General features: G+C 66.8%; 1 protein-coding gene and 2 long non-coding RNA genes across 4 annotated transcripts; 2 read left to right on the top strand and 1 right to left on the bottom strand.

Annotated features, from left to right (window-relative positions):
• Positions 1-275: 275 nt before the first annotated feature.
• On the bottom strand, positions 276-15,281 carry EFNA2 (ephrin A2). Of its 2 annotated transcripts, XM_045491207.1 has the most exons (5): positions 14,862-15,281; positions 13,901-14,051; positions 3,429-3,742; positions 1,177-1,242; positions 276-595 (listed from the first exon to the last, which is right to left on the bottom strand). In XM_045491207.1, exons 2-5 carry the CDS (start codon positions 13,921-13,923, stop codon positions 474-476), a joined length of 525 nt encoding a protein of 174 aa, XP_045347163.1. In that variant the 5' UTR covers positions 13,924-14,051; positions 14,862-15,281; the 3' UTR covers positions 276-473. The 2 variants fall into 2 exon arrangements, with proteins under 2 accessions (XP_045347163.1, XP_045347162.1); XM_045491206.1 differs by lacking the exons at positions 13,901-14,051; positions 14,862-15,281 and adding an exon at positions 13,037-13,258.
• On the top strand, positions 4,161-6,511 carry LOC123604997. Its single transcript, XR_006715540.1, has 3 exons — positions 4,161-4,248; positions 5,104-5,305; positions 6,424-6,511. It is a non-coding gene; the product is annotated as an uncharacterized LOC123604997 (long non-coding RNA).
• LOC123604995 lies at positions 5,576-6,223 on the top strand. The gene is made up of 3 exons (XR_006715539.1): positions 5,576-5,665; positions 5,815-5,932; positions 6,115-6,223. It is a non-coding gene; the product is annotated as an uncharacterized LOC123604995 (long non-coding RNA).
• Positions 15,282-18,518: the final 3,237 nt, after the last annotated feature.

Here is an 18,518-nt window from a genome sequence, read left to right as displayed (position 1 = left end):
TGGGCTCTGATTCCTGGGCCGGAATCAGGGGCACGCATCCCCGGCCCCTTCCGTCTCAGACCGACCGGCCTGTCCCAGGGCACCTGGAGGGCCGACCAGACCAGGGGTCTCCCGATCCCCGTGCCCCGGGGGGGGGGGCCAGGGACCCACGCAGCATCCACTCTGTCTCCTTCCCAAAGTTACCGGCAACAGCAAGGAATAAATTAAATTAAAAACTCAAGTCTTTCCGATTCCGCCGAAAAAGAAAAGCCGTAGCGAGAGGTGCTTGGGCTCTCCGGCACCCTGGGAGGAATGGCTTGGCCGGGAGGCTGGACAGACGCCCGGCCTCTCAGGCATCAGGGCCTTCAGCCGCGCCCCCCAGGGCTGGCCCTGGGGCGGTGGACAGCTCCCCCCTGCCTGGCAGGGCAGCACCAGTCGTGGGAGAAACGGAGTCTCTAGCTGGTCTCTAGGCGGGGCATCCAGGTGGGCCGGGACTAGGAGCCCAGGAGGGTCCACAGCACAGGGACAGTGCTGAGGACCAGCTGGCAGGCGCCCAAGCCACTGCACGAGTTATTGCTGGTGAAGATGGGCTCCGGGGCCTCGTACAGGGTCTCGTCTGGGGGGACACGGAGACAGGATGGTCAGCAGGTGGCCCCCCTCCCCACGGGGCTGCACCCCCACACCCACATTCTGCCTCAGCTGTCCCTCCCAGACCCGGAGATTTCTGTCCATCTCGGTCGGGGCTGTGCCTTTTGTGCAGAGCATGGCAAACAGCAGGTGCCAAATACGTGTCCGGCGCCTGGGTGAAGTCACAAGGCTGCGGAGACACCCCCCCCCCCCCCCCCCCCCCCGCTCTGCGTGTGGCTTTGATGTTTCAAGAGCTCAGAACGTGGGCCCTTTGGTCTATCTTGGGCCACCTTCCTGGTGTTCACTCTTGGATGAAAGGAGCTACGGCCTCAGCAGAGGGCCCGGTCACGGACTTCACCCTCAGTCCTGAAGGTCTGAAACGCCGTCCTCGTTCACACGTGAGGAAACTGAGGCTCGGGGTCAGGAGCCGCCCCCGCCATTGCTGAGGTTGAGGGACTCCCCGGGCTGTGTTGGGACCACCCCCTGGCTCTGCCGAGCCCTCCGTGGGCTCCGTGGGCTCGGGACACAAGGGTGGGGGATGAAACCCTGCACGATGCCCTGGGCACTTACTGGTTGGCCGCACGTAAACCTTCAGCCTCAGGCAGGGTCGGTCCACAGCATTGGGCGGTGTGGCAGCTGGAAGAGAGGGGGATGGGGGTTGTGGAGCAGGGGGCTCTCAGTGCCAGAGACCTCCTGGGCCTACATCCCCTTCCCCACACTGGTAACTCGACCCTGACCCAAGGCTCCGGGAGGTTCCGCCCATAAAACTCCTAACCGCACCTCAAAGCCCTAGACGCAATGCCCTCTATTTCTCAGAAGTCCTCCCGCATACTTCCCCTGCCCCTCCCTTTGCTGAACCCCGACCCCAGAGACTGGGGTGCCTGTGTCTGGTTCCACGTCACCCCAAGGCAGCACAGAGCAAAGTTCGAAGGTGTTGAATAAAAATGTTTTTAACCAGTCAGAAAAAAAAAAAAAAAAAATCAGCGTAACCAAACGACGGATCTGGGATCGAATACCTGCTCTCTGGTGTCTGTGGGCAACTCACCCCCTATCTGGGCCTCGTGCGTCGCACAGTAAGTGCTCTGGAAATGATTACTTCCATCTGGGAGCTCACAGAAGCCAGTCACCCCTGGGAGACAGGCTATGCGCCCACCTCGCGCGGAGAGGGACGCACCCTGCTGGAGGTCACAGGGAGGCCGGAGCGTTAGGTCCCCACGCCTCCAATTCCACCTTTCCTGCGCCCTGCCTCTCGGCCCACACGGCCCACGGAAGCTCCCGGCGGGGCCGGGGTCACACCACAGCAGTGAGTGAGTCATGCGGGAGGCGGCCTGGGGACCAGGGGAGGGAGGGGAAGGAGGCCTGAAGCCCAGTGGGGGCCACGGGGGTTCACGTGTGACAACGACACGGGCACACCCCCCCCCCACCCCGTGTGCACGACCCGGCACACAGACACGCTCAGGCCTGTCCCCCTGTCCTCCTGGCGGCCACTGCCTCTGCCCGCCCCCCAGAAGCCCCTCACGCTGGAAGACGAAGACAAAAAAGCATGTGATAAAAATAACATTCGTCATAGAGTAATTACAATAATTATCTTTAGGAAACTCCCGTCCTGGAAAGAAAAATGTGATTTTTCTTATATTACGAGGACTTAATTTAAACACCTTTTCCCTTCCTCCGCCTTCCTTCTTCCTTGAATTAAAAGGAAAAAAAATCCAAGTAGAGCAGAAAGAACGAAGCCTCACAGAGTTTAATGTGACGCAGCGGGGAGGAGGGTAGCGAGGGGCTGCGTCTCCCCACGGCCCCAGGGGCAGACCCCGCGCCCCACCTGGCCCCCTGCGGGCCCCCACGAGGCCGAGAGATGGGGATCTCCGTGCCCCTCGGGGTCTCAGTGGCTCTGCAGAGGCATCAGCCCCACACCAACGCGGGCTCCCCGACGCCCCCGTGCCGGTGGGGACAATGCCTAGACTCCCGTGTTCCTGGCTAAGTCCCTGCAGAGTAACGGGCTGCCAAGGGCACAGCAGCGTCCTGTCCCCAGACCCTGCCATTGGCACTTTAGGGGGAGGAAGAAGGATGCCCCTGGAATCCCTCCCCCCTCCCAGGTGCAGCAGAGCCAGGGACGGCCGCCCTCAGCCCCGCCCATTCGCCGCGGGGCTGTGCCTGAGGGTCCCCAAGCCCTGAAAAGCAGCTCCCACAGTCGTCCGGGAATCTTGGGCCAGGTGGGCCTGGTGGGGGGGACATGGTGGGGGAGGGTGGCCGGGGGAGGGCCTGGGAGCTCCCTGCCCAAGCCAGGGTGTGATGGGCAGAACCCGAGCTCTGCCTTCGACCCTGGCTTTGACCATGCTCCCCTCCCCCACCAGAGTCCCTACACCCATTTCCCTGGGGAGGGGAGGGGGGGAGGGGCAGTGACCACCCCTGATCTCAGTGCCCGCAAGTTGATGGTGGAGCCATCCGCTCCCCCAGCCCAAAGGTCCAGTGGCTTGATCCAGAGACAGGTCAGAGAGAGGCATCTGCGGGTTTGTGACCTCAGCCCCACTCTGAGCCTCAGTTTCCCCATCTGAAAATGGGAACTCTAGATAGTGAGGCCTCTGGGGCTTGCGAGAAGGATGATTCCATTCAAGCGCTTGACCCGGGAGACACAGAGGCCAAGGCTGGCCCAGACCCCATCTCCCCATACCAGGTCTCTGCTGCCCCCCAACCCCTGTGCCCCCCCCACCCGCTCTCCCCCCCTTCCACACTGCCACATTGTCTCTGCCTCCTCCTGCTCCCCCCACGCCCTGCTCCTCAGACCCCCCCCCCCCCCCGCACCCCCGCGCCCCCGCACTCACAGATGTAGTAGTACTCATGGCCCGGACGGAACTCGAAGCCGAGGGAGAAGGGCGTGAAGAGCTGGAACTTCTCCGAGAACTTGAGCGGCCCCCCGGGCGCCGCGGGCCGGTTGCACTCCCAGCGCTTGAAGCCGCGCTGCCGGTGGTCGCAGGACGCGTGGCCCTCGCCGTTGACCATGTACAGCACGTAGTGCTCCATGCGCTCGGCCGGCGGCAGCGGCGCCCCGTAGTGCGGGCAGTAGATGTCCAGGTAGTCGTTGATGCTGACCTCCACCGTGTAGCCCCCGCCGTCGTCCGCCGCGCCCGCGTGGAACCTGGGCCCCGCGGTCCGCGCGGGGAGGCCGGGGGGGGGGGGGGGGCGGGGAGCACGAGGGGCGCTGGGTCAGCGCGGGCGGTTGCGGGCCGGGCCGGGGGCGGGGCCGGCGCGGGGGAAACCGGGAGAAGGTCCGGGGCGCGGGCCCACGTGCCCCACCCCCACCCCCCTCCCCCCAGGCCGCCCCGGAGCCTCCCGCCCGCCGCGAGGCGGGCGTCGGGGGAGGAGGGGCGGTCGCCTCGCCGGGCATTCTGGGTAACCGCATGCAACGGAGCAGGTGCGGAGCCCCCCCCGGGGCCCAGCCTCCCTCCCGGAGGCCGCGCGTCCGGGGCCCTTCCGTGACGGGGGCCGGCACGAGCTGCCCCCGCTCCCCGTTACAAAGTCCCTCTCCAAATAAACGTTACTGCTTGACTGCCACGTCCCCTCCTCCAGGCAGTCCCCAGGCTGCCCACCACAGGCAGCCGCCGTAGCTTTTCCTCGGCAGATCTGACTGCCAAGGCGGCACAGGTGGGTGGGGCCTGGAGCTGGGGGTTCTGGACGCCTCTCCTAGCGTCAGTTTCCTTGCGGGGGGGGGGGGGGGCAGGGTTTGGCGTGAAGGTCGCCCCAGCCCGGCTCAGAGGTGCTCTGGGTCCCGCCCCCAGCCTCAACTCCTTACCTCCCGTGTGACCCCAGCAAGTCCGGGGATCTCCCTCCAGGGCCTCTGCGACTTGACAACTGCCCCCCCAACCTCCCGGTCACCTCACCAGGTTCCCCCACCCCTCAGCCCCTCAGCCCCGCTTCCCAGCCTTTGCCCTGGAGGTCCCAACTGTCAGGCAGCCTGTGCACGCAGCCTTGGGGAGCCCCCCCAGACCCAGCTTCGTCTGGCGAGGATGGAGGTCAGCTCCCCCCACCATCACCGCCTCAGGCCACAGCGACAGGAGCCCTTAGATCTCCCGGACGCGGTCTCCTGGGTCCCTGTCATGTAAACGCAGCCTGGACGGAGGAGGGACAAGGGGGCCTCCGGAGAGGAGCTTTATTAGCACATAAAAGCAGAGGAGGGGTGGGAAGCCCCTTCTCCCTCTCCGTACAGGCATGGAAACTGAGGCCCAGTGAGGGTCGACAGCAGAAGGGGCCCAGGCTGCTTGGACCCCAGCTTGGCCACGCCACGCCACGCCTCTGTGGCCCAGTCCGCGGGAGGGAGCCGAGGTGCGGCCCCCATGCCGGGCAACTGAGGCGGGGGTAGGATTATCAGCCGGCATTGGCTGCCCTCCTGCAGCCCGGAGGCTCTGCGCCAGGTCGGGGTGGCTCCGGGGACCCCAGAAGGGGGAGTGAGGCAGCGGGAGACCTTGCTCACTCGTGCCTCAGTTTCCCAACCTGACACAGGAGATCTCGTGGGGATGTCAAGTCTGCGGCTGAGGCGCAGACTCCCGAGAATTCCAGCTCAGAGAGTCGGAGGGAGCAGACTCACCTCCAGCCCTTCCCCGCTCTCGGACCGCCCAGGAATGGGGAGCTCTGCCCACCCCCACAGAAGTGGGATGCTGTTTGCAGATTCAGTGAATACAGCAGAGAGACTCGGGGAGTGGAGGTCAGTTGGGGGCTGCAGATAGTTCTGTGTTCAGGCTCGGGCTTGCACCCAGCTAGGTCTTGTGGTTCATTCTCGTCTCAAAGCCTCAGTTTCCAACTCTGTACAGCGGGGACAGTCCTTGAGAACGCCAGTCGTGTACATAGCAGGCCCTGCACAGAGGCAGGGCAGCCCAAAGTCAGGCTGGGACAGGGCAGGGTCAGGCTCACAGCAGGGTCCGGCTGGGACCAGGGTCAGGCTAGGTCAGGGTCAGGGCCAGGCTCATACCAGGGCCAGGCTGGGACAGGATCAGGCTGGAGCAGGGTCAGGGTCAGGCTGGGACAGGGACAGGGTCAGGCTGGGGTAGGGTCAGGCTGGAGCAGAGTCGGGGTCAGGCTCATAGCAGGGCCAGGCTGGGGCAGGGCCAGGCTGAGACAGGGTCAGGGTCAGACTTGGACAAGGTCAGGATCAGGCTGGGATAGGGACAGGGTCAGGCTCACAGCAGGGTCAGGATGGGACCAGGGTCAGGCTAGGTCAGGGTCAGGCTCACAGCAGGGCCAGGGTCAGGACCAGGGTCAGGCTCAAAGCAGGGTCAGGGTCAGGCTGGGACAGGGACAGGGTCAGGCTGGGGTAGGGTCAGGCTGGAGCAGAGTCGGGGTCAGGCTCATAGCAGGGCCAGGCTGGGGCAGGGCCAGGCTGAGACAGGGTCAGGGTCAGGCTTGGACAAGGTCAGGATCAGGCTGGGATAGGGACAGGGTCAGGCTCACAGCAGGGTCAGGATGGGACCAGGGTCAGGCTAGGTCAGGGTCAGACTGGGACCAGGGTCAGGCTAGGTCAGGGTCAGGCTCACAGCAGGGCCAGGGTCAGGACCAGGGTCAGGCTCAAAGCAGGGTCAGGGTCAGGCTGGGACAGGGGCAGGGTCAGGCTGGGGTAGGGTCAGGCTGGAGCAGAGTCAGGGTCAGGCTCACAGCAGGGTCAGGCTGGGGCAGGGTTAGGCAGCGACCCTGCCCATCCCTTGGGCTGCCCCTCGGCTGGCCAAGCACGGGTGTCTCATGGAGTGGCTGTGTTCTCTGGCCGCTTGGGCGAGATCGATGCAAAAGCCACTCCAGGCTTTTTCAAAAGTCGTTTTCGCTCCTTCCCAGCCCATTGAAAGCCCCATTGATCAGCCAATCGATGACAGCCGTGGCCAAGCGCCTGCCAGGACCACCCAGGCCCGACCCTGCAGGGGAGGTGGAGGTGGGGAATCCACGGTGTGGGGGGAGGGGGCGTAAAGGACCGGCCGCCGTGCTGGCCCCGGCCCCCTCTGGTCCTCAGTTTCCCCTCTCCTCCCTGGCCTCTGCTGCAGGGATGTATGCTCAGCCTGAAAGGGAAGAGCTCAGCTCTCTGCGGAGCCTCGCAAGACGAATGGACTCGAGGGTGGGGCTGCCGGGGCATCGCCGACTCCCCACCCCACCCCTGCCCGTGCCTCTCCATGGTGCCTGCCTCCCCTGCACTGGACCAACGTCGTTCTCCTCTCCCGTTAAATCTCCCGAAAAACGTCCAAAAGCGAGGCTGCTTTGCTGGCTCAGAGGCTGGATGCTTGGGCCCCGCCAGGCGGGCCAGGCTCCTGGCCTCCCTAAATCCGGGACTTGCTTTTCTGAATGTAAATCAGACCCACTGACTCACTGACTCAGAGCTCCCCCATCACTCAGAATAAAACCCACTCCTCCCGGGTCACGAGGCCCGTATGGCCTCACTGTTCCCACCCAAGTCGTCCTCCAACTGCCCCCAGCTCACTCCTTCCAGCCACACCAGCCTTCTGGCTGCTCCGGTTCCCACCCCAGGGCCTTTGCATGTGCTCCTCTGCCCAGCCTGCTCTCTCCCGCCTCCTCCACCTCATCACGTATCTCATTCCAACATCATCATATTTTTACCTTTACACAGTCTGCTGTCCGCCCCCCCCCCCCCCGGACCCTGGGGGCCAGCCTCCTTCTCCGCCCCTTTCCCTCACCGCCGGCACAGGCCTCGTGCACAGTGCCTCCACACGTTTGTTGATCAAACAAAGGCCAAAGATTCAAGGTCTTTGAGGTGCCAGAGTCACAGGGAGCAGACAGTGACCCACACATGGAGTGAGGACCCCTGGCAGGTGCGTCCCAGAAGAAGCCCCCACCCCTCCAGCTCTAGCTGCCTAAGCGGACCATTGTTTTCCCCTCCCCGGCTCTAAAATAGTGATGGCCTTGCTGCGTTGGCATTTCCCGGTTCCAAGTTGGCGGGCAAACCAGGGGCGGGCGCCTGGCCCCTACTCAGGGTGGCGCCTGTGCGGGGGAAGGGCCCAACCCCAAAACCAAGCCGGTGCAAGCAAGACAAAGCTTTCATTTTCTCCATTAGTGAGGAAGCCTGATATGCAAATGCTCCGTGGGAGCAACAGAGAGAGATAAAAACTCTCACTAAGGGGTTAATGACTGACTTGGGACGGGTTCCCAGACAGAGGGCTCCTGAGGCTTTCAGACGTACAGCCCTTCCCCTCCCGTGCCACACCTTTACCCCCACTCTCGTTCACCCTGCCGGCTGCCTGCCAACGTGCACTCCTCCAGGCAGCCCTCCCAGCCCCTGGCGGACCCCACCCTGCCCGCCAAACCCACCCCTACCCCGCAGCCACCCCCGGCGCGGCTAATTAGCTCCAATCGGGCCATTGTCAAGTCATTAGACGCTAATAGCAAAGCAACTAATTAGGAGTCTCGCCCAAAATGGGAGTGGGGAGGGCTGTGCCACCCCCCAGACTAGAAGTTGAGGCAGGGGTGAGGCGCCAGCAAGCTGAAGCCCACGCCACCCTGCCAGCTGCACTTGGGACCAGCTCCCTGGTCTGAACCCAGTCACGCCGCCTAGTGACCAAGACCCCAGGGAAGGACACACCCAGGCCGGCCCTGGGTGGGCAGCAGGGTCCCGAGGCCCAGGCCGGGGCAGGGTCAGCCCCTCCCCACCGCCATCCCCGGCGAGGCCCAAGACCTCGGCACGCACCCCCAGCTTTCTGAGGGGTCGAGAAGACATTCCCCCACCTGAGGCCTGGCCACCTTCCTTCTGCTGCGGCGAGGGGTGGGGGATGGGGGAGCTCCGGTGCTGGGGGGAGCCTCAGAGAAACCCGGGCCCCCAGGTGGTGCGGGGTCAGCCTCGAGGAGGGTGTGTGCGGAGGGGGTAGGTAACTGAAGCAACGACCCGACCCCGGAGCTGAAGCCAGAGGTCAGCCCCGCCTCTGGGCCCCGGGGTCAGCAGCACACAGGACGTGGCTGTCCTGGACCCCCCCCGCCCCCACCCCCCAGTGTCCTTAGCCGGCCTTGGACGCAGCAGCCTCCAGGACTGGGGACAGCCCGACCGGCCCGCCTTCCCCGGAGCCATGGGTGAGTCACTGTCTCCGGGTCCATGAAAGGGAGGCATAACGGGGTGGGCAGATCGGACGGGTGCATGGCTGTGGCTGGGCCGGCCGAGGGGGCAACTTGGCTCGTGTAGTGAACGGAGCCGCTTGAAACCAAAATCCCCAGGTCCGACAGGGCGACCGAGGCGTGGCGGCCGAGCCCCCAGGGCGCAAGAGAGCAGGCACGGGGGTGAGACCCCGGCCAGGGCTGGCCTGTCAAAGTGTGGCTGCGGTGGGGACCGAGCTGTGCCGGTGCGCCTAGCTGTCATCCGTGTGGAGACACAGACGTGGCATGGGGTCCGGGGCTGTGGGGGGGCACAGCTGAGCCCTCCCCCTGGACCCATCTCCAAAGGAGAGAAATCCCCCCAAAGCCACGCCACGGGGCAAGGCTGGCCGCGTCTCCCGCTCCTGAGGGTAAGGAGAGGGGTGCGGGCCTGGCTTAGGGGTTGCGGGACGGGCCGATGGAAGGAGACGGCCAGGGCCTCAGAAACACCGCCCCCCAGACCCCGTGAACGCATGTGCTGCCCCAAGAACCACGTCCACGGGTGACCCCGAGGGGCCCGCAGACCTCACGGAGACGTCTGGGGGGGCCCGGAGGTCAGAGCTGCCAGAGCCAACGCAGGCACAGCGCCCCAAGGGGAGGCACCGAGGCTGGGGACAGGGAAGGCCCGGCTGCCCATCTGACCCCAGAGGCAGACCCGGACAGAAGTTGCCCAGGCCCACGGTGGGGGGCGGGGGGGGGCGGCCCTCAGAACTGCCCCCTCAGCTGTTTCTCGCCCTGTCCTTCGGGCTGGACCGTCGCTGTCCATGCAGATTTGGGGTCCAGCCCCAGAAGCCCCTGTGTTCACCCGCAGGAGCTGCCTCGGTTTCCCTCTCTGTCGGGGACCTCTGAGCCCCTGGGGTCACGCCGGGGCCACAAGGGCCCTGCCACCGTCTACTGACCGCCACACCTGTCGGCCCCCACTTACGGAGACCCGGAGGCTCCGGGCGGCCAAGCCGCCTGCCTGAGCTCGGCCCGGGCTCCCCGCGGCACCCCCGGGCCCCACCCTCGGGCCCGGGTGCCCAGACCCAAGCGGTCTCGCCCTCCAAGCTCTGAAAGCCAGGCAGACTGACCTCTCTCGAACAAAACCAAAAACCCTCGTACAGCAAAATATGGCATCACCCGCGCAAAGCCACTTCTCCCCAGGCCCCGGGCAGGGCTGCAGCGCCACGGGGACCAGGGAGGCCCGACGCCTCCACCGCGGGAAAGACCCTCTCCGGTCGCCATTTTCCTATCTGCACCCCCACACGCGGAAGCACACGCAACCCCCTTCGAACGCTCCCGCGGCCCCGAGGCGCCCGCATCGGCACCACGCGCACGTGCAGGCCCGCGCTCGCCACTCGGGTGGGGGACTCGGGGACAGCGGGCGCCCTGCACAGTCCCCCGGCGAGGACCCACCCGGCTCGAGGAGGGGACAGAGGAGGAGAGCCAGCCGGGCCGCCATTGCGGGAACCGTCCGCCCCCTCACCGGGGGCCCTGGGACGGCCGGGGCCGCACGCGCAGCCACACGCGTGCACTCCGCTCACAGATGCGCTAAAGACACACGTGTGCGCCCCCCGCACACACACACACACACACACACACACACACACACAGCCCCCCCCCCCCCCCCCGTCCTCCCCGGTGCAGACACGCACACGCAGACGGGCACGCGCATTCCACGCGCAGACGCGCCGTGCGAACACGTGCACGCACTCTGGCACAATCACGCACACGCGTGTGCAAACATGCCAGAGCCGGGAGGCACATGCGTCACCCTGCCACGCAGGCGTGTGTGTGAGTGACCCCTGCACGCCGCGGGAAAAAGCACGCGAGTGCACGCGGCGACACAGGCGGAGACACGGAAGCCTGAGCCGGAGGCCGCACCCACCTTCCGCACACAGCACGAGCCCCCCGCGGCTGCACACGCGGCCCCGCCGGAGGGCCCAGCCCCACCCGGCCGCGGACAGGTGCAAGGACCAGGGAGGAGGCGGCGCGCGGCCGGCCTGCGGGGGTGACCCGGACAGCAGGGCCCCACCCTGCCGCGGCGGTGACGGTGGGTGCGGGGCTCGCTCGGCCACGTCCACCAGCCGCATGTGCGCAGGAAATGCGCTGCGCGGCAGGAGGATGTGACTGGGAAAACAGAGCCACATACTTATTACCTTGGTGCAGGTACGAGGCCGGGCGGGCACGCGTGGCCGGCCTCACCCCGGCACTGCCTGTCCGTTCCCCACGTGAGCACACCCGTCCGTCCCTCCAGCTCCTGCACGACCGCCTGTCTCCCACCAAAGTGTGCCCAGCCCTCCCTCTGACCCCTTCCCTGCTGTGCCTTTTGTGTGTGCCCCTTCTCTTGGGCACCCCCCCCCCCCATTCCTCCACCTGCCGCCGCACTGATCCGTTACTAACCCAGTCGGGTCTCTCGTCTCTACCCGCGGGACTGCCGCCAGCTCCGGGCCTGCTCGCGGACCCTGCACCTCTGCCCTGGGCAGCCGCCCCCGAGGAAATCACCATTCCTGGGTGCCCTTGGACCCGAGGCCCGACACCGCCCCTCCTCCCGTGTCCCACACGCACCCTGTCACCGGCTGCAGGTTCCAGGCCAGCCAGCCCCGGGCAGCGAACCTCCCGAGAGGTCCCTGGGCCACCGAGGCCCTCGGGCAGCTGGTCGGAACAGGACTGTCAGGTCAGCAGCAGGAGGCGCTCGGGTGTGAGGCCAGAGCCGGGCACCTGGGGCTGCCTCGTCCCCCCGGCCGGGATCCTGTCCACAGCCCTGTGGCAGGTGGGGCGGCAGGCAGCCCCAACCACCCCCTTCCGTCCCCATTCGACGCTCCTCGTGTGTTTGGCGTTTGCTAGAACAAAGGACAGGCCATGCCTGGGACGGAGATTCCAAAGCTGAAACCAAAAACTTGGGCCGGGGAGGCGCTGCCCGCTGGGCTCCCCCGCTCGGCCGCAGGGAAGAGCCTTAATCAAACCCACATGTGACCAGCAGGGCAAGGCGGCCAGGGAACCCGCTCCGCGGTGGCCTGACTGTCCCTGTGCAGCCCGGGGTCTCTGCCCTCAGCCCTGGGGCCCAACCCCACAGCTGAGCAACTGAGGGGGGCGTCTGGGTGCGCTCCCTGCCCCCCACGGCAGGACAGTGGCTACCCTTGTCCCAGAGCCTGCCTCAAAGACGGCCCTTTATGCAACTTTCTGCCCGACAGTAACGGGATGGCAGAGGACAGTGAGGGTGTCTTGACCGGCACTTGAAAGGGAGAGAAAGTGACCAGTGGCAGAGGGACAGGAAGCAGAGAGGCTGGCCTCCTCACCCCCATGCGCAGCCCAGCCGGCCCTGGGAACGCCGTGGGAGCCTGGGTGCTGGGGCTGACCCCTCGGAGTGCTGAGCTCCAAACCCCATCTCCCGTGGGCCCCCCCGGCCTTGGAGAGCCGGCGATGGCCCAGAGGCTTCTGCAGACGTCCAGGACATGGTCAGTTACCAGCAAACTTTTCTCAGTCGGATTAGCCAGGACTCCGGCTGCCCCCCAAATTGCACTTAGCGCTGGGCGCCGAAGGGGTTGCGCGGGCGGGCAGGACACCGCAGCCAGGCGTAGCAGGCTGGGCACGAGGCCACCTGGGTCCCCACCTCCGCTCCTCTCCCCTCACCGTGACCTTGAGCCAGCCACGCGTGCATTCTGTGCCTCAGTTTCCCCATCAGCACCAGGAGGACGGGAGAGGATGCCGCAGGGCCAAGACTCCCAGGACCGCTCCTGGGTGCCTCAGTCTCCCCACCTCTATAAAGCTAGGACCTTGGGCCCCCTGGAGCGAAGACGGTCCTGGTTTGGTAGGGAGGAACAGATCAACTTCCCCGAGTTCACGTGGGGACCCACCCGCAGGATGCGCCCACGGACCCCTTGCCCCGGGGGGAGGGGGAGGCCGCGATCCCCCGCCCGGCACAGTTCAGCGATGAGGTTCCCCGGGGGATCTCCACGAACTCCGACGCCGGCAGGCGTCCCCGGAGAGGCCCCAGGATGGGGGACCCCCAAGTCCGGGAAAGGAACTCGGGGCCGCCCAGCTTCGGAGGGTCCCCCCGAACTCCGGGGGCTGGCGGCGCTCTGGGCGCGCAGGGCGTCCGGTGGGGCGCCCTGCGCGTGTGCGGGGGGGGGGGGGGAGGATGCACGAGGAGCGGGAGCGCCCCGAACTCCGGGGCGCCGGAACTCCCTGGGGGCTCCTGCCGGGGCCCGCCGGCGCCCCCCGCCCCCGCCCCCGAGGCGGAGCGCGCTCGGGGGCCGCCCAGAGCCCGGGGCGCGGAGGCCCGGCCGGGGCGGGGGGCGCCCGGGGCCCCCGGCGCCGCCTCCCCGCGCGCGGCCGTGCTCACCTGGGGTTGCTGCGGTTCCAGTAGACGGCGTAGCGGTCCGAGTTGGCGCGGGCGGCGTCCTCGGCGCGCGCGAAGGGCGGCGGCGGCGGCAGCGGCAGCAGCAGCAGCAGCAGCGGCAGCAGCGGGCGCTGCGCGGGCGCCATGGCCCCGGTCCGGCCGCCGCGCTCGCCTGGCCGCCGCCTGCCAGCGGTCTCCGCCTCCTCCGCCGCCGCCGCCGAGCGGGCGGGCTCGGGGCGGGCGGGAGGAGGGCGCGCCGGCGCTTGGAGATCCCCGGCCGCCCCCCCCCGCCCGTGCGCGCGCGACCTCGGGCGCCGAGAAGGCAGGCGGCGGGCGGGCGGGGCGCCGGGGGTCCTCCCCGGGCGCCGGCCCCCCGGCCGCGCGGACTCTCGCAGCGCGGGCCGCCGCCGCAGCCGCCGGGGAGGGGCCGGGGCTCCGGCCTTTGTCCCGCCCGAGCGCCGGGAGGGCCGCGGGCGCCCCCTCCTGCCGTGCCCCGGCCACGCGGGGGCCGGGCGGGGGTGGGGGTGGGGGATGGCCCCCCTCCTGCCTCCGCCGCGCCCACCCCACCCCCCCACCCCGGGCCAGACCGTCCCCGACTCGTCCCTCGTCCCTCCCGGTGGGGCTGCCTGCCGTGGGCAGCCCTGGGGTCCTGCCCTCCCCCCCCCGGAGACGCCCAACTCCGGGGGGCCTCGAGCCACCACCACCGCCCCCATCATCCTCACAAGGGTCCCCTGCGCTCCTCTCCCTCAGGACAACAAGGCGGTCTGTGGAGCCTGGCCCCCGGGACAGGAGGAGGCACAGAGACGACTCACCCCCTCTCCGTCCCGCCGTCATTCAGTCATTCCAACCCAGACCCCCAATCCTAACCTAGGCGAGCTAACCAGCTTCATGCCTCCCTGTTCCTCCCGGGCAGGTGTTTTCGGCACGTGCTGGCCCGAGTCCAAAGGCTGGTCCACCACTGCCTCCCTGGGGGACCTCAGGGCAGTCACTTGTCCTCTGCGGGCCTCTGTTTCCTCTCCTGGGAAATGGAGCCAGAGTCTCTGCTTCAGCTCCTGAGCGTGGGGGGCACAGAACAGGTGCCCACTACACAAGGGATCCGCCCGAGCCACTCAGGGTGGGATCCAAGCCGCCCAAGGTAGGATCCAGGCCAACAGCAGATGAAGTCCATACACAGATGAAATCCGACCCGGGAGCAAGACAGAGAAGGGCATCTGGGCACAGTGCACGGCTTCAGCGGAGACCCAGAGTGGTCGCTCCTGGGGAGCTCACCGGGGGCCTGTTCCTTCGCTTTCCGGTCTTATGCATGCCACAGCCTCTGTCACCGGACTCTGAGTTTATAGAGGTACTCTGTCACCAAGTGCTGGCTGGAAACTGCCAGTGGTGCCCAGCTGGGGTCCACCTCTGGATTTGTTTCACTTGCCCAGGCCTGGTGAGAGTGAGACCAGAGCCCTTGAACTAGAAGGTCCCCACGGGAGGGAGTGTTGCAGGCCCTCGTAACAGGAACCATTAGAGGCCAGAGACCGGCAAACTAACCTTCACCCCAGCAAAGTGGATGGGCCCACGCCAGCCACCGTACCTCCAGGGTGTTGGGGGGGCACACGCCACAGGACCCCTGAGTTTTTCCCCCCCACCCCTTCCCAACCTTTGCTCAGGCTGTGCCCTGAGAGTACCTCCCTTTTTTGTGCCATTCAAATTCTGATCATCCATCAAGGCCGGTCCCTGCCCGTGCCGCTCCCCCCCCCCCCCCCTCGCCCCCGCCACGAGGAGGTTCTCGGTCCTCTGTCCCCTGGAGACCTCAGCCTGCCTGTCCTGGGTGTTGTTCTCTTACCTGACTGCAGGTACCCGAGTCCCAGGGCTGGCCCTTCAAATAGACTCTCCGGATACCCCTGGCGTGAGGGCCTGGGCTTCCAGCAACACAGGCCCAGCTCAGCCCAGGATGACGGGTCTGGCCCTTTGGAGAGCACAAGGGTGGTGGTGGCCCCCAGTGAGGAAGTCCCCCTTGCACAGCTACGGAGGTGGAGCCACAAGCCCAGGGCGCCAGCGGGCCTGGCCCAGCCCAGTGTCCCGCCTTCTGGAAGCTCCCACTGTTGTCCCACTTGATGGGACCTCACAGTTGGGGCTGGGGTCTCTCTCTTCCGTCAAAGCCAGCAGGACGTGAGCCTGCAGGGGGTAAGGGAAACAGAAAGGGCACACCACACAGGGAGGACGCCTCGGTGAAGGCCCAGCAATGGGGCTGCTCATTTGCATGCAGGGGCCACCAAGGCAAGAGCCGCCACGCCACTGCCGCTGCTGCCGGGCGGATTTGAGCTGAAGCTCTGTTTTCCTTCTGTTCTTGTCTCTCTCTCAAGGTCAGAGCCAGAGCAGGGACAGGAACAAAGGCGCGCGTCCCCCATTCAACCTCCCTGTGCCCGCCGGCCCGCTCCTGGAGGCGGGGCCCTGGGGAGGGGAGGGCAGGGCAGCTCCAAGGCCTGGCCCCAGGCAAGGTGGGGGTGGGGGCACAGGACCCACTGCTCCAGGGGACTCCTGCCTGCGGTGGGGGGGGGGGGGGGGCCACTGTGGGCACCTAGGAGGCCCTGTCCCCTCCCAGGGCCAGTGGCCACCCCAGCCTCCAGGCACAGCCAGTGTGTGTGTGTGTGGGGGGGGGGCGTCAGCTGGGGCCAGGGGTCATTCTGGAGTAAGCTTCCTCTGGAGTCAAGGGTCAGAGATCAGGTTTACTCTGGGGACAGGAGTCAGTCTGGGGTTCAAGGCTCAGTGAAAGTCAGGGGTCATTCAGGGTCGGCTGTCAGCCCTGGGCTCAGATCCAGGACAGGGTCTCCGATGGGGTCTGCCCCTGTCCACCCTGCTCTGCACTCTCGGGCTGGGGGGTCTGCTCCAGACTTGGGGAGGGTCCTGCCAAGGCCAAGCTCAGACTTGGCTCCTAGCCTGTGTCTGTCACCCCTGGTCCGGCACCTGCTGCCTGCTGCCGGCCGACCCCTGGCCCGCAGGGCGAGTCCCCACGGCTTGGGGTCAGTGTCCGACACCCTTGCCCCTTCAGAGGCCGCAGTGCCAGGGAATAAGCTAAAACCGCGTGGCGGAAGTGTCTCACTAAATAACCGATGGGACCGAATGTACCTGCCGCTCCGGCTCTGGTGGTCTTCAGAGGCCCCACTCCTCCCCGCGCGGCAGGTGCAAAGAGTGGAGCCAGCAGGGGAGCCCCCCAGGCCCCGGGAAGACGCCCCGCCTTGACCGCTGACGCGGGCCCAGCTCCCACCTGTCCCTGTTTCCCAGACGGGGGACTGAGGCCGGGGTCAGGCCGGGTCTCAAGCTGCACAGCGAGTCGTCAACCAGGAGCCCGAGACTCCAACCTGGCCGCTGGCCGCGTCCAGCATGTGTGGTGGCCTGCGGGGCAATCGAGGTACCGGGAGGGGCCGGGAAGGGCCGGGGCCGTGGGTCTGAACCCCCCGACCTGGCACAGGCTAGGGACCCGCTGCGGTGACCCCCGTGTGCGAACACGAGTGCATGTGCACATCCTGTGTGCCTCCCACACGTGAGCGTCTGCGCCGTGTACCGGGCCTGCCTGTGAGCACAGGAAGCCCCTCCCGCGCTCGCCCGCGTGCACACAGGGGCCCCCCTTTCATCCCGGGCTGACGGGCCCCTCTCCTGGCTTTTAGCCGCTGAGAACTTCCTGCTAACAGTGCATTAATCTCGGCGGGCGGGGGCTGCCGGTTACTCGGCACTAACGCTGGGGGGGGGCGGGGGGGGGCGCGGAGACCGCTGCTGACAGGCACGAGGGCTGGGAAGCGGGCAGCGCACCCACCCTGCCCGGACTGGGGTGGGCGCGCGGCGGCCGGGCTTGGAGCGGGGGACGGGGGACAGGCAGTGTGTTCCCAGCTCCGGATGGCAGAGCGCGGGGTCTCTCCTGACCTCATTAGAGTAATTAACGTGCCTTTTGAAGCTCAAAAAATCGCTCAGAGCTGTGGGAAGGGGGCGCAGATCACAGGGCGGGAGAGCCGGGGACGGTGTCTGCGTGCCTGTTAAAAGCGTGTCCCAGTGGGTCTGACGCAGAGAGACAGACGGAAACCAAGACCAAGTGAAAGAGACCACGCAGATGGAGAGAAACACAAAGGAGGTTCAGAGTCAGAGAAAGAAACGCAAGGACAAAAACAGAGAGACAGAGACGAGTGGAGAGACCCACGGTGGGGGGGACACGTGGAGAAAAGAGCCAGAGTCAGAAGGGCAGGGCGTGGGGGACATCTCTGGGGCCTGGCCTCATTTTTCCCACCTTCCCCAGAGGACCTGCTGGGCCCTCAGTGCGGGACCCTCCCAAAGAACAGCATGGGAGGAGCAGTCAGGGAGGACTTCCTGGAGGCAGCAACTGGTCAGCACAGGAGAAGGGTGAAACGTGAGATTTGGAGTGTGGGAAGGCCAAGAGAGAGGCCTAGGGAAGCAGACTAGGGACCTGAGCAGAACACCCCAGCTGGAGAGAAGGCTGGCCAGCTGACATGATGGAAATGGCTTCTCTACGCCCTGGCAGCAGGCAGGGAGGCAGGCTTGGCGTGGTAGGGCGGGCCAGCTGGCCTGAGCGGTGGACGGGCCCAAGAGCCGACAGATCCCTAGTAGGCAGCAGGCTCAGTCCACGCCACCATGGACACGGGGACAAGGCAGGGCTCAGGATGAAGCAGGGGACACCGAGAGCCCACCGGTACAACACCCTGGTTCCACCTCCCTCCCACCCAACCCTCTGCGGGCCAGCAGGGGACGCCGGACGGCACGAGGCTGCCACCTGGTGGCAGCTCCTCACAACGACACGGCTGTGGCAACTCTGGCCAACGGGCAGCCCCGGGGCGGGGCGAGGGAGACCTCGGGCTGGGCAGCCGCTGGCCAGTCCCTCCCCTCTGACTCTCCACCACCAAACTGAAGAGGGTGGGGGTGTCAGGCCACAACTGGAATCCACCCAGAAAGAGCAGCTCTCCAGGAAAGACGAGGCCCAAAGCGAAACCCACCAAACTCCTCGCCGGGGGTGGGAACTCAGGTGCGTCGGTGCCTCCACGGGAGCCTGACGGCGGAAAGAGCCCGGGAGGCACAGGGGTCCTGAGGCTGCAGGACGCTCCGGCCCCATTCGCTACTGACGGCGCTCCTTGGGAAACACCCCCGGAGGTGCTGGTGCCGTGAGCAGGGTCAGGTGGGGACACCAGAGGACGTGGCACTTGCAGGGCTCCAGGTTTAAGGTGGCACAGAGCAGGGAGCCCGAGCAAGGACCGTGACACGGGAACAGGAGTTCTGTCTGGGCCTTTACCCCAGCAGGTGAGCGCACGTCTCCCCCTTCTCTCCGTCTACCTCGTAGGATTCCTCACTGGGCCTTCGGGCAGCTGGGGGCAAGTCCAGAGAAGCCCAGCTTGGTCACAGGGGGGAGGACGGGGACCCAGGCGGAGCCCCGCTCTGTTGCCCACCCACCGCTTACGAGTTAGCACCCAGGGTCGGGCCCCACGCACAGATGAGCGCCGGC

Source organism: Leopardus geoffroyi, chromosome A2 (assembly GCF_018350155.1).
Source record: "Leopardus geoffroyi isolate Oge1 chromosome A2, O.geoffroyi_Oge1_pat1.0, whole genome shotgun sequence".
NCBI classification, from domain to species: domain Eukaryota; kingdom Metazoa; phylum Chordata; class Mammalia; order Carnivora; family Felidae; genus Leopardus; species Leopardus geoffroyi.
This window is presented reverse-complemented; position numbering and strand designations above follow the sequence as displayed.

What these genes read in the sequence shown, in the direction of transcription:
- EFNA2 (XM_045491206.1), bottom strand. Translation starts at nt 13,179, where the DNA reads ATGGCGCCCGCGCAGCGCCCGCTGCTGCCGCTGCTGCTGCTGCTGCTG. An exon ending in TGGAACCGCAGCAACCCCAG is followed by an intron (nt 3,743 to 13,036) that starts GTGAGCACGGCC and finishes CGCGGGGCCCAG; the next exon opens with GTTCCACGCGGGCGCGGCGG. An exon ending in CCATGAGTACTACTACATCT is followed by an intron (nt 1,243 to 3,428) that starts GTGAGTGCGGGG and finishes CCTCTCTTCCAG; the next exon opens with CTGCCACACCGCCCAATGCT.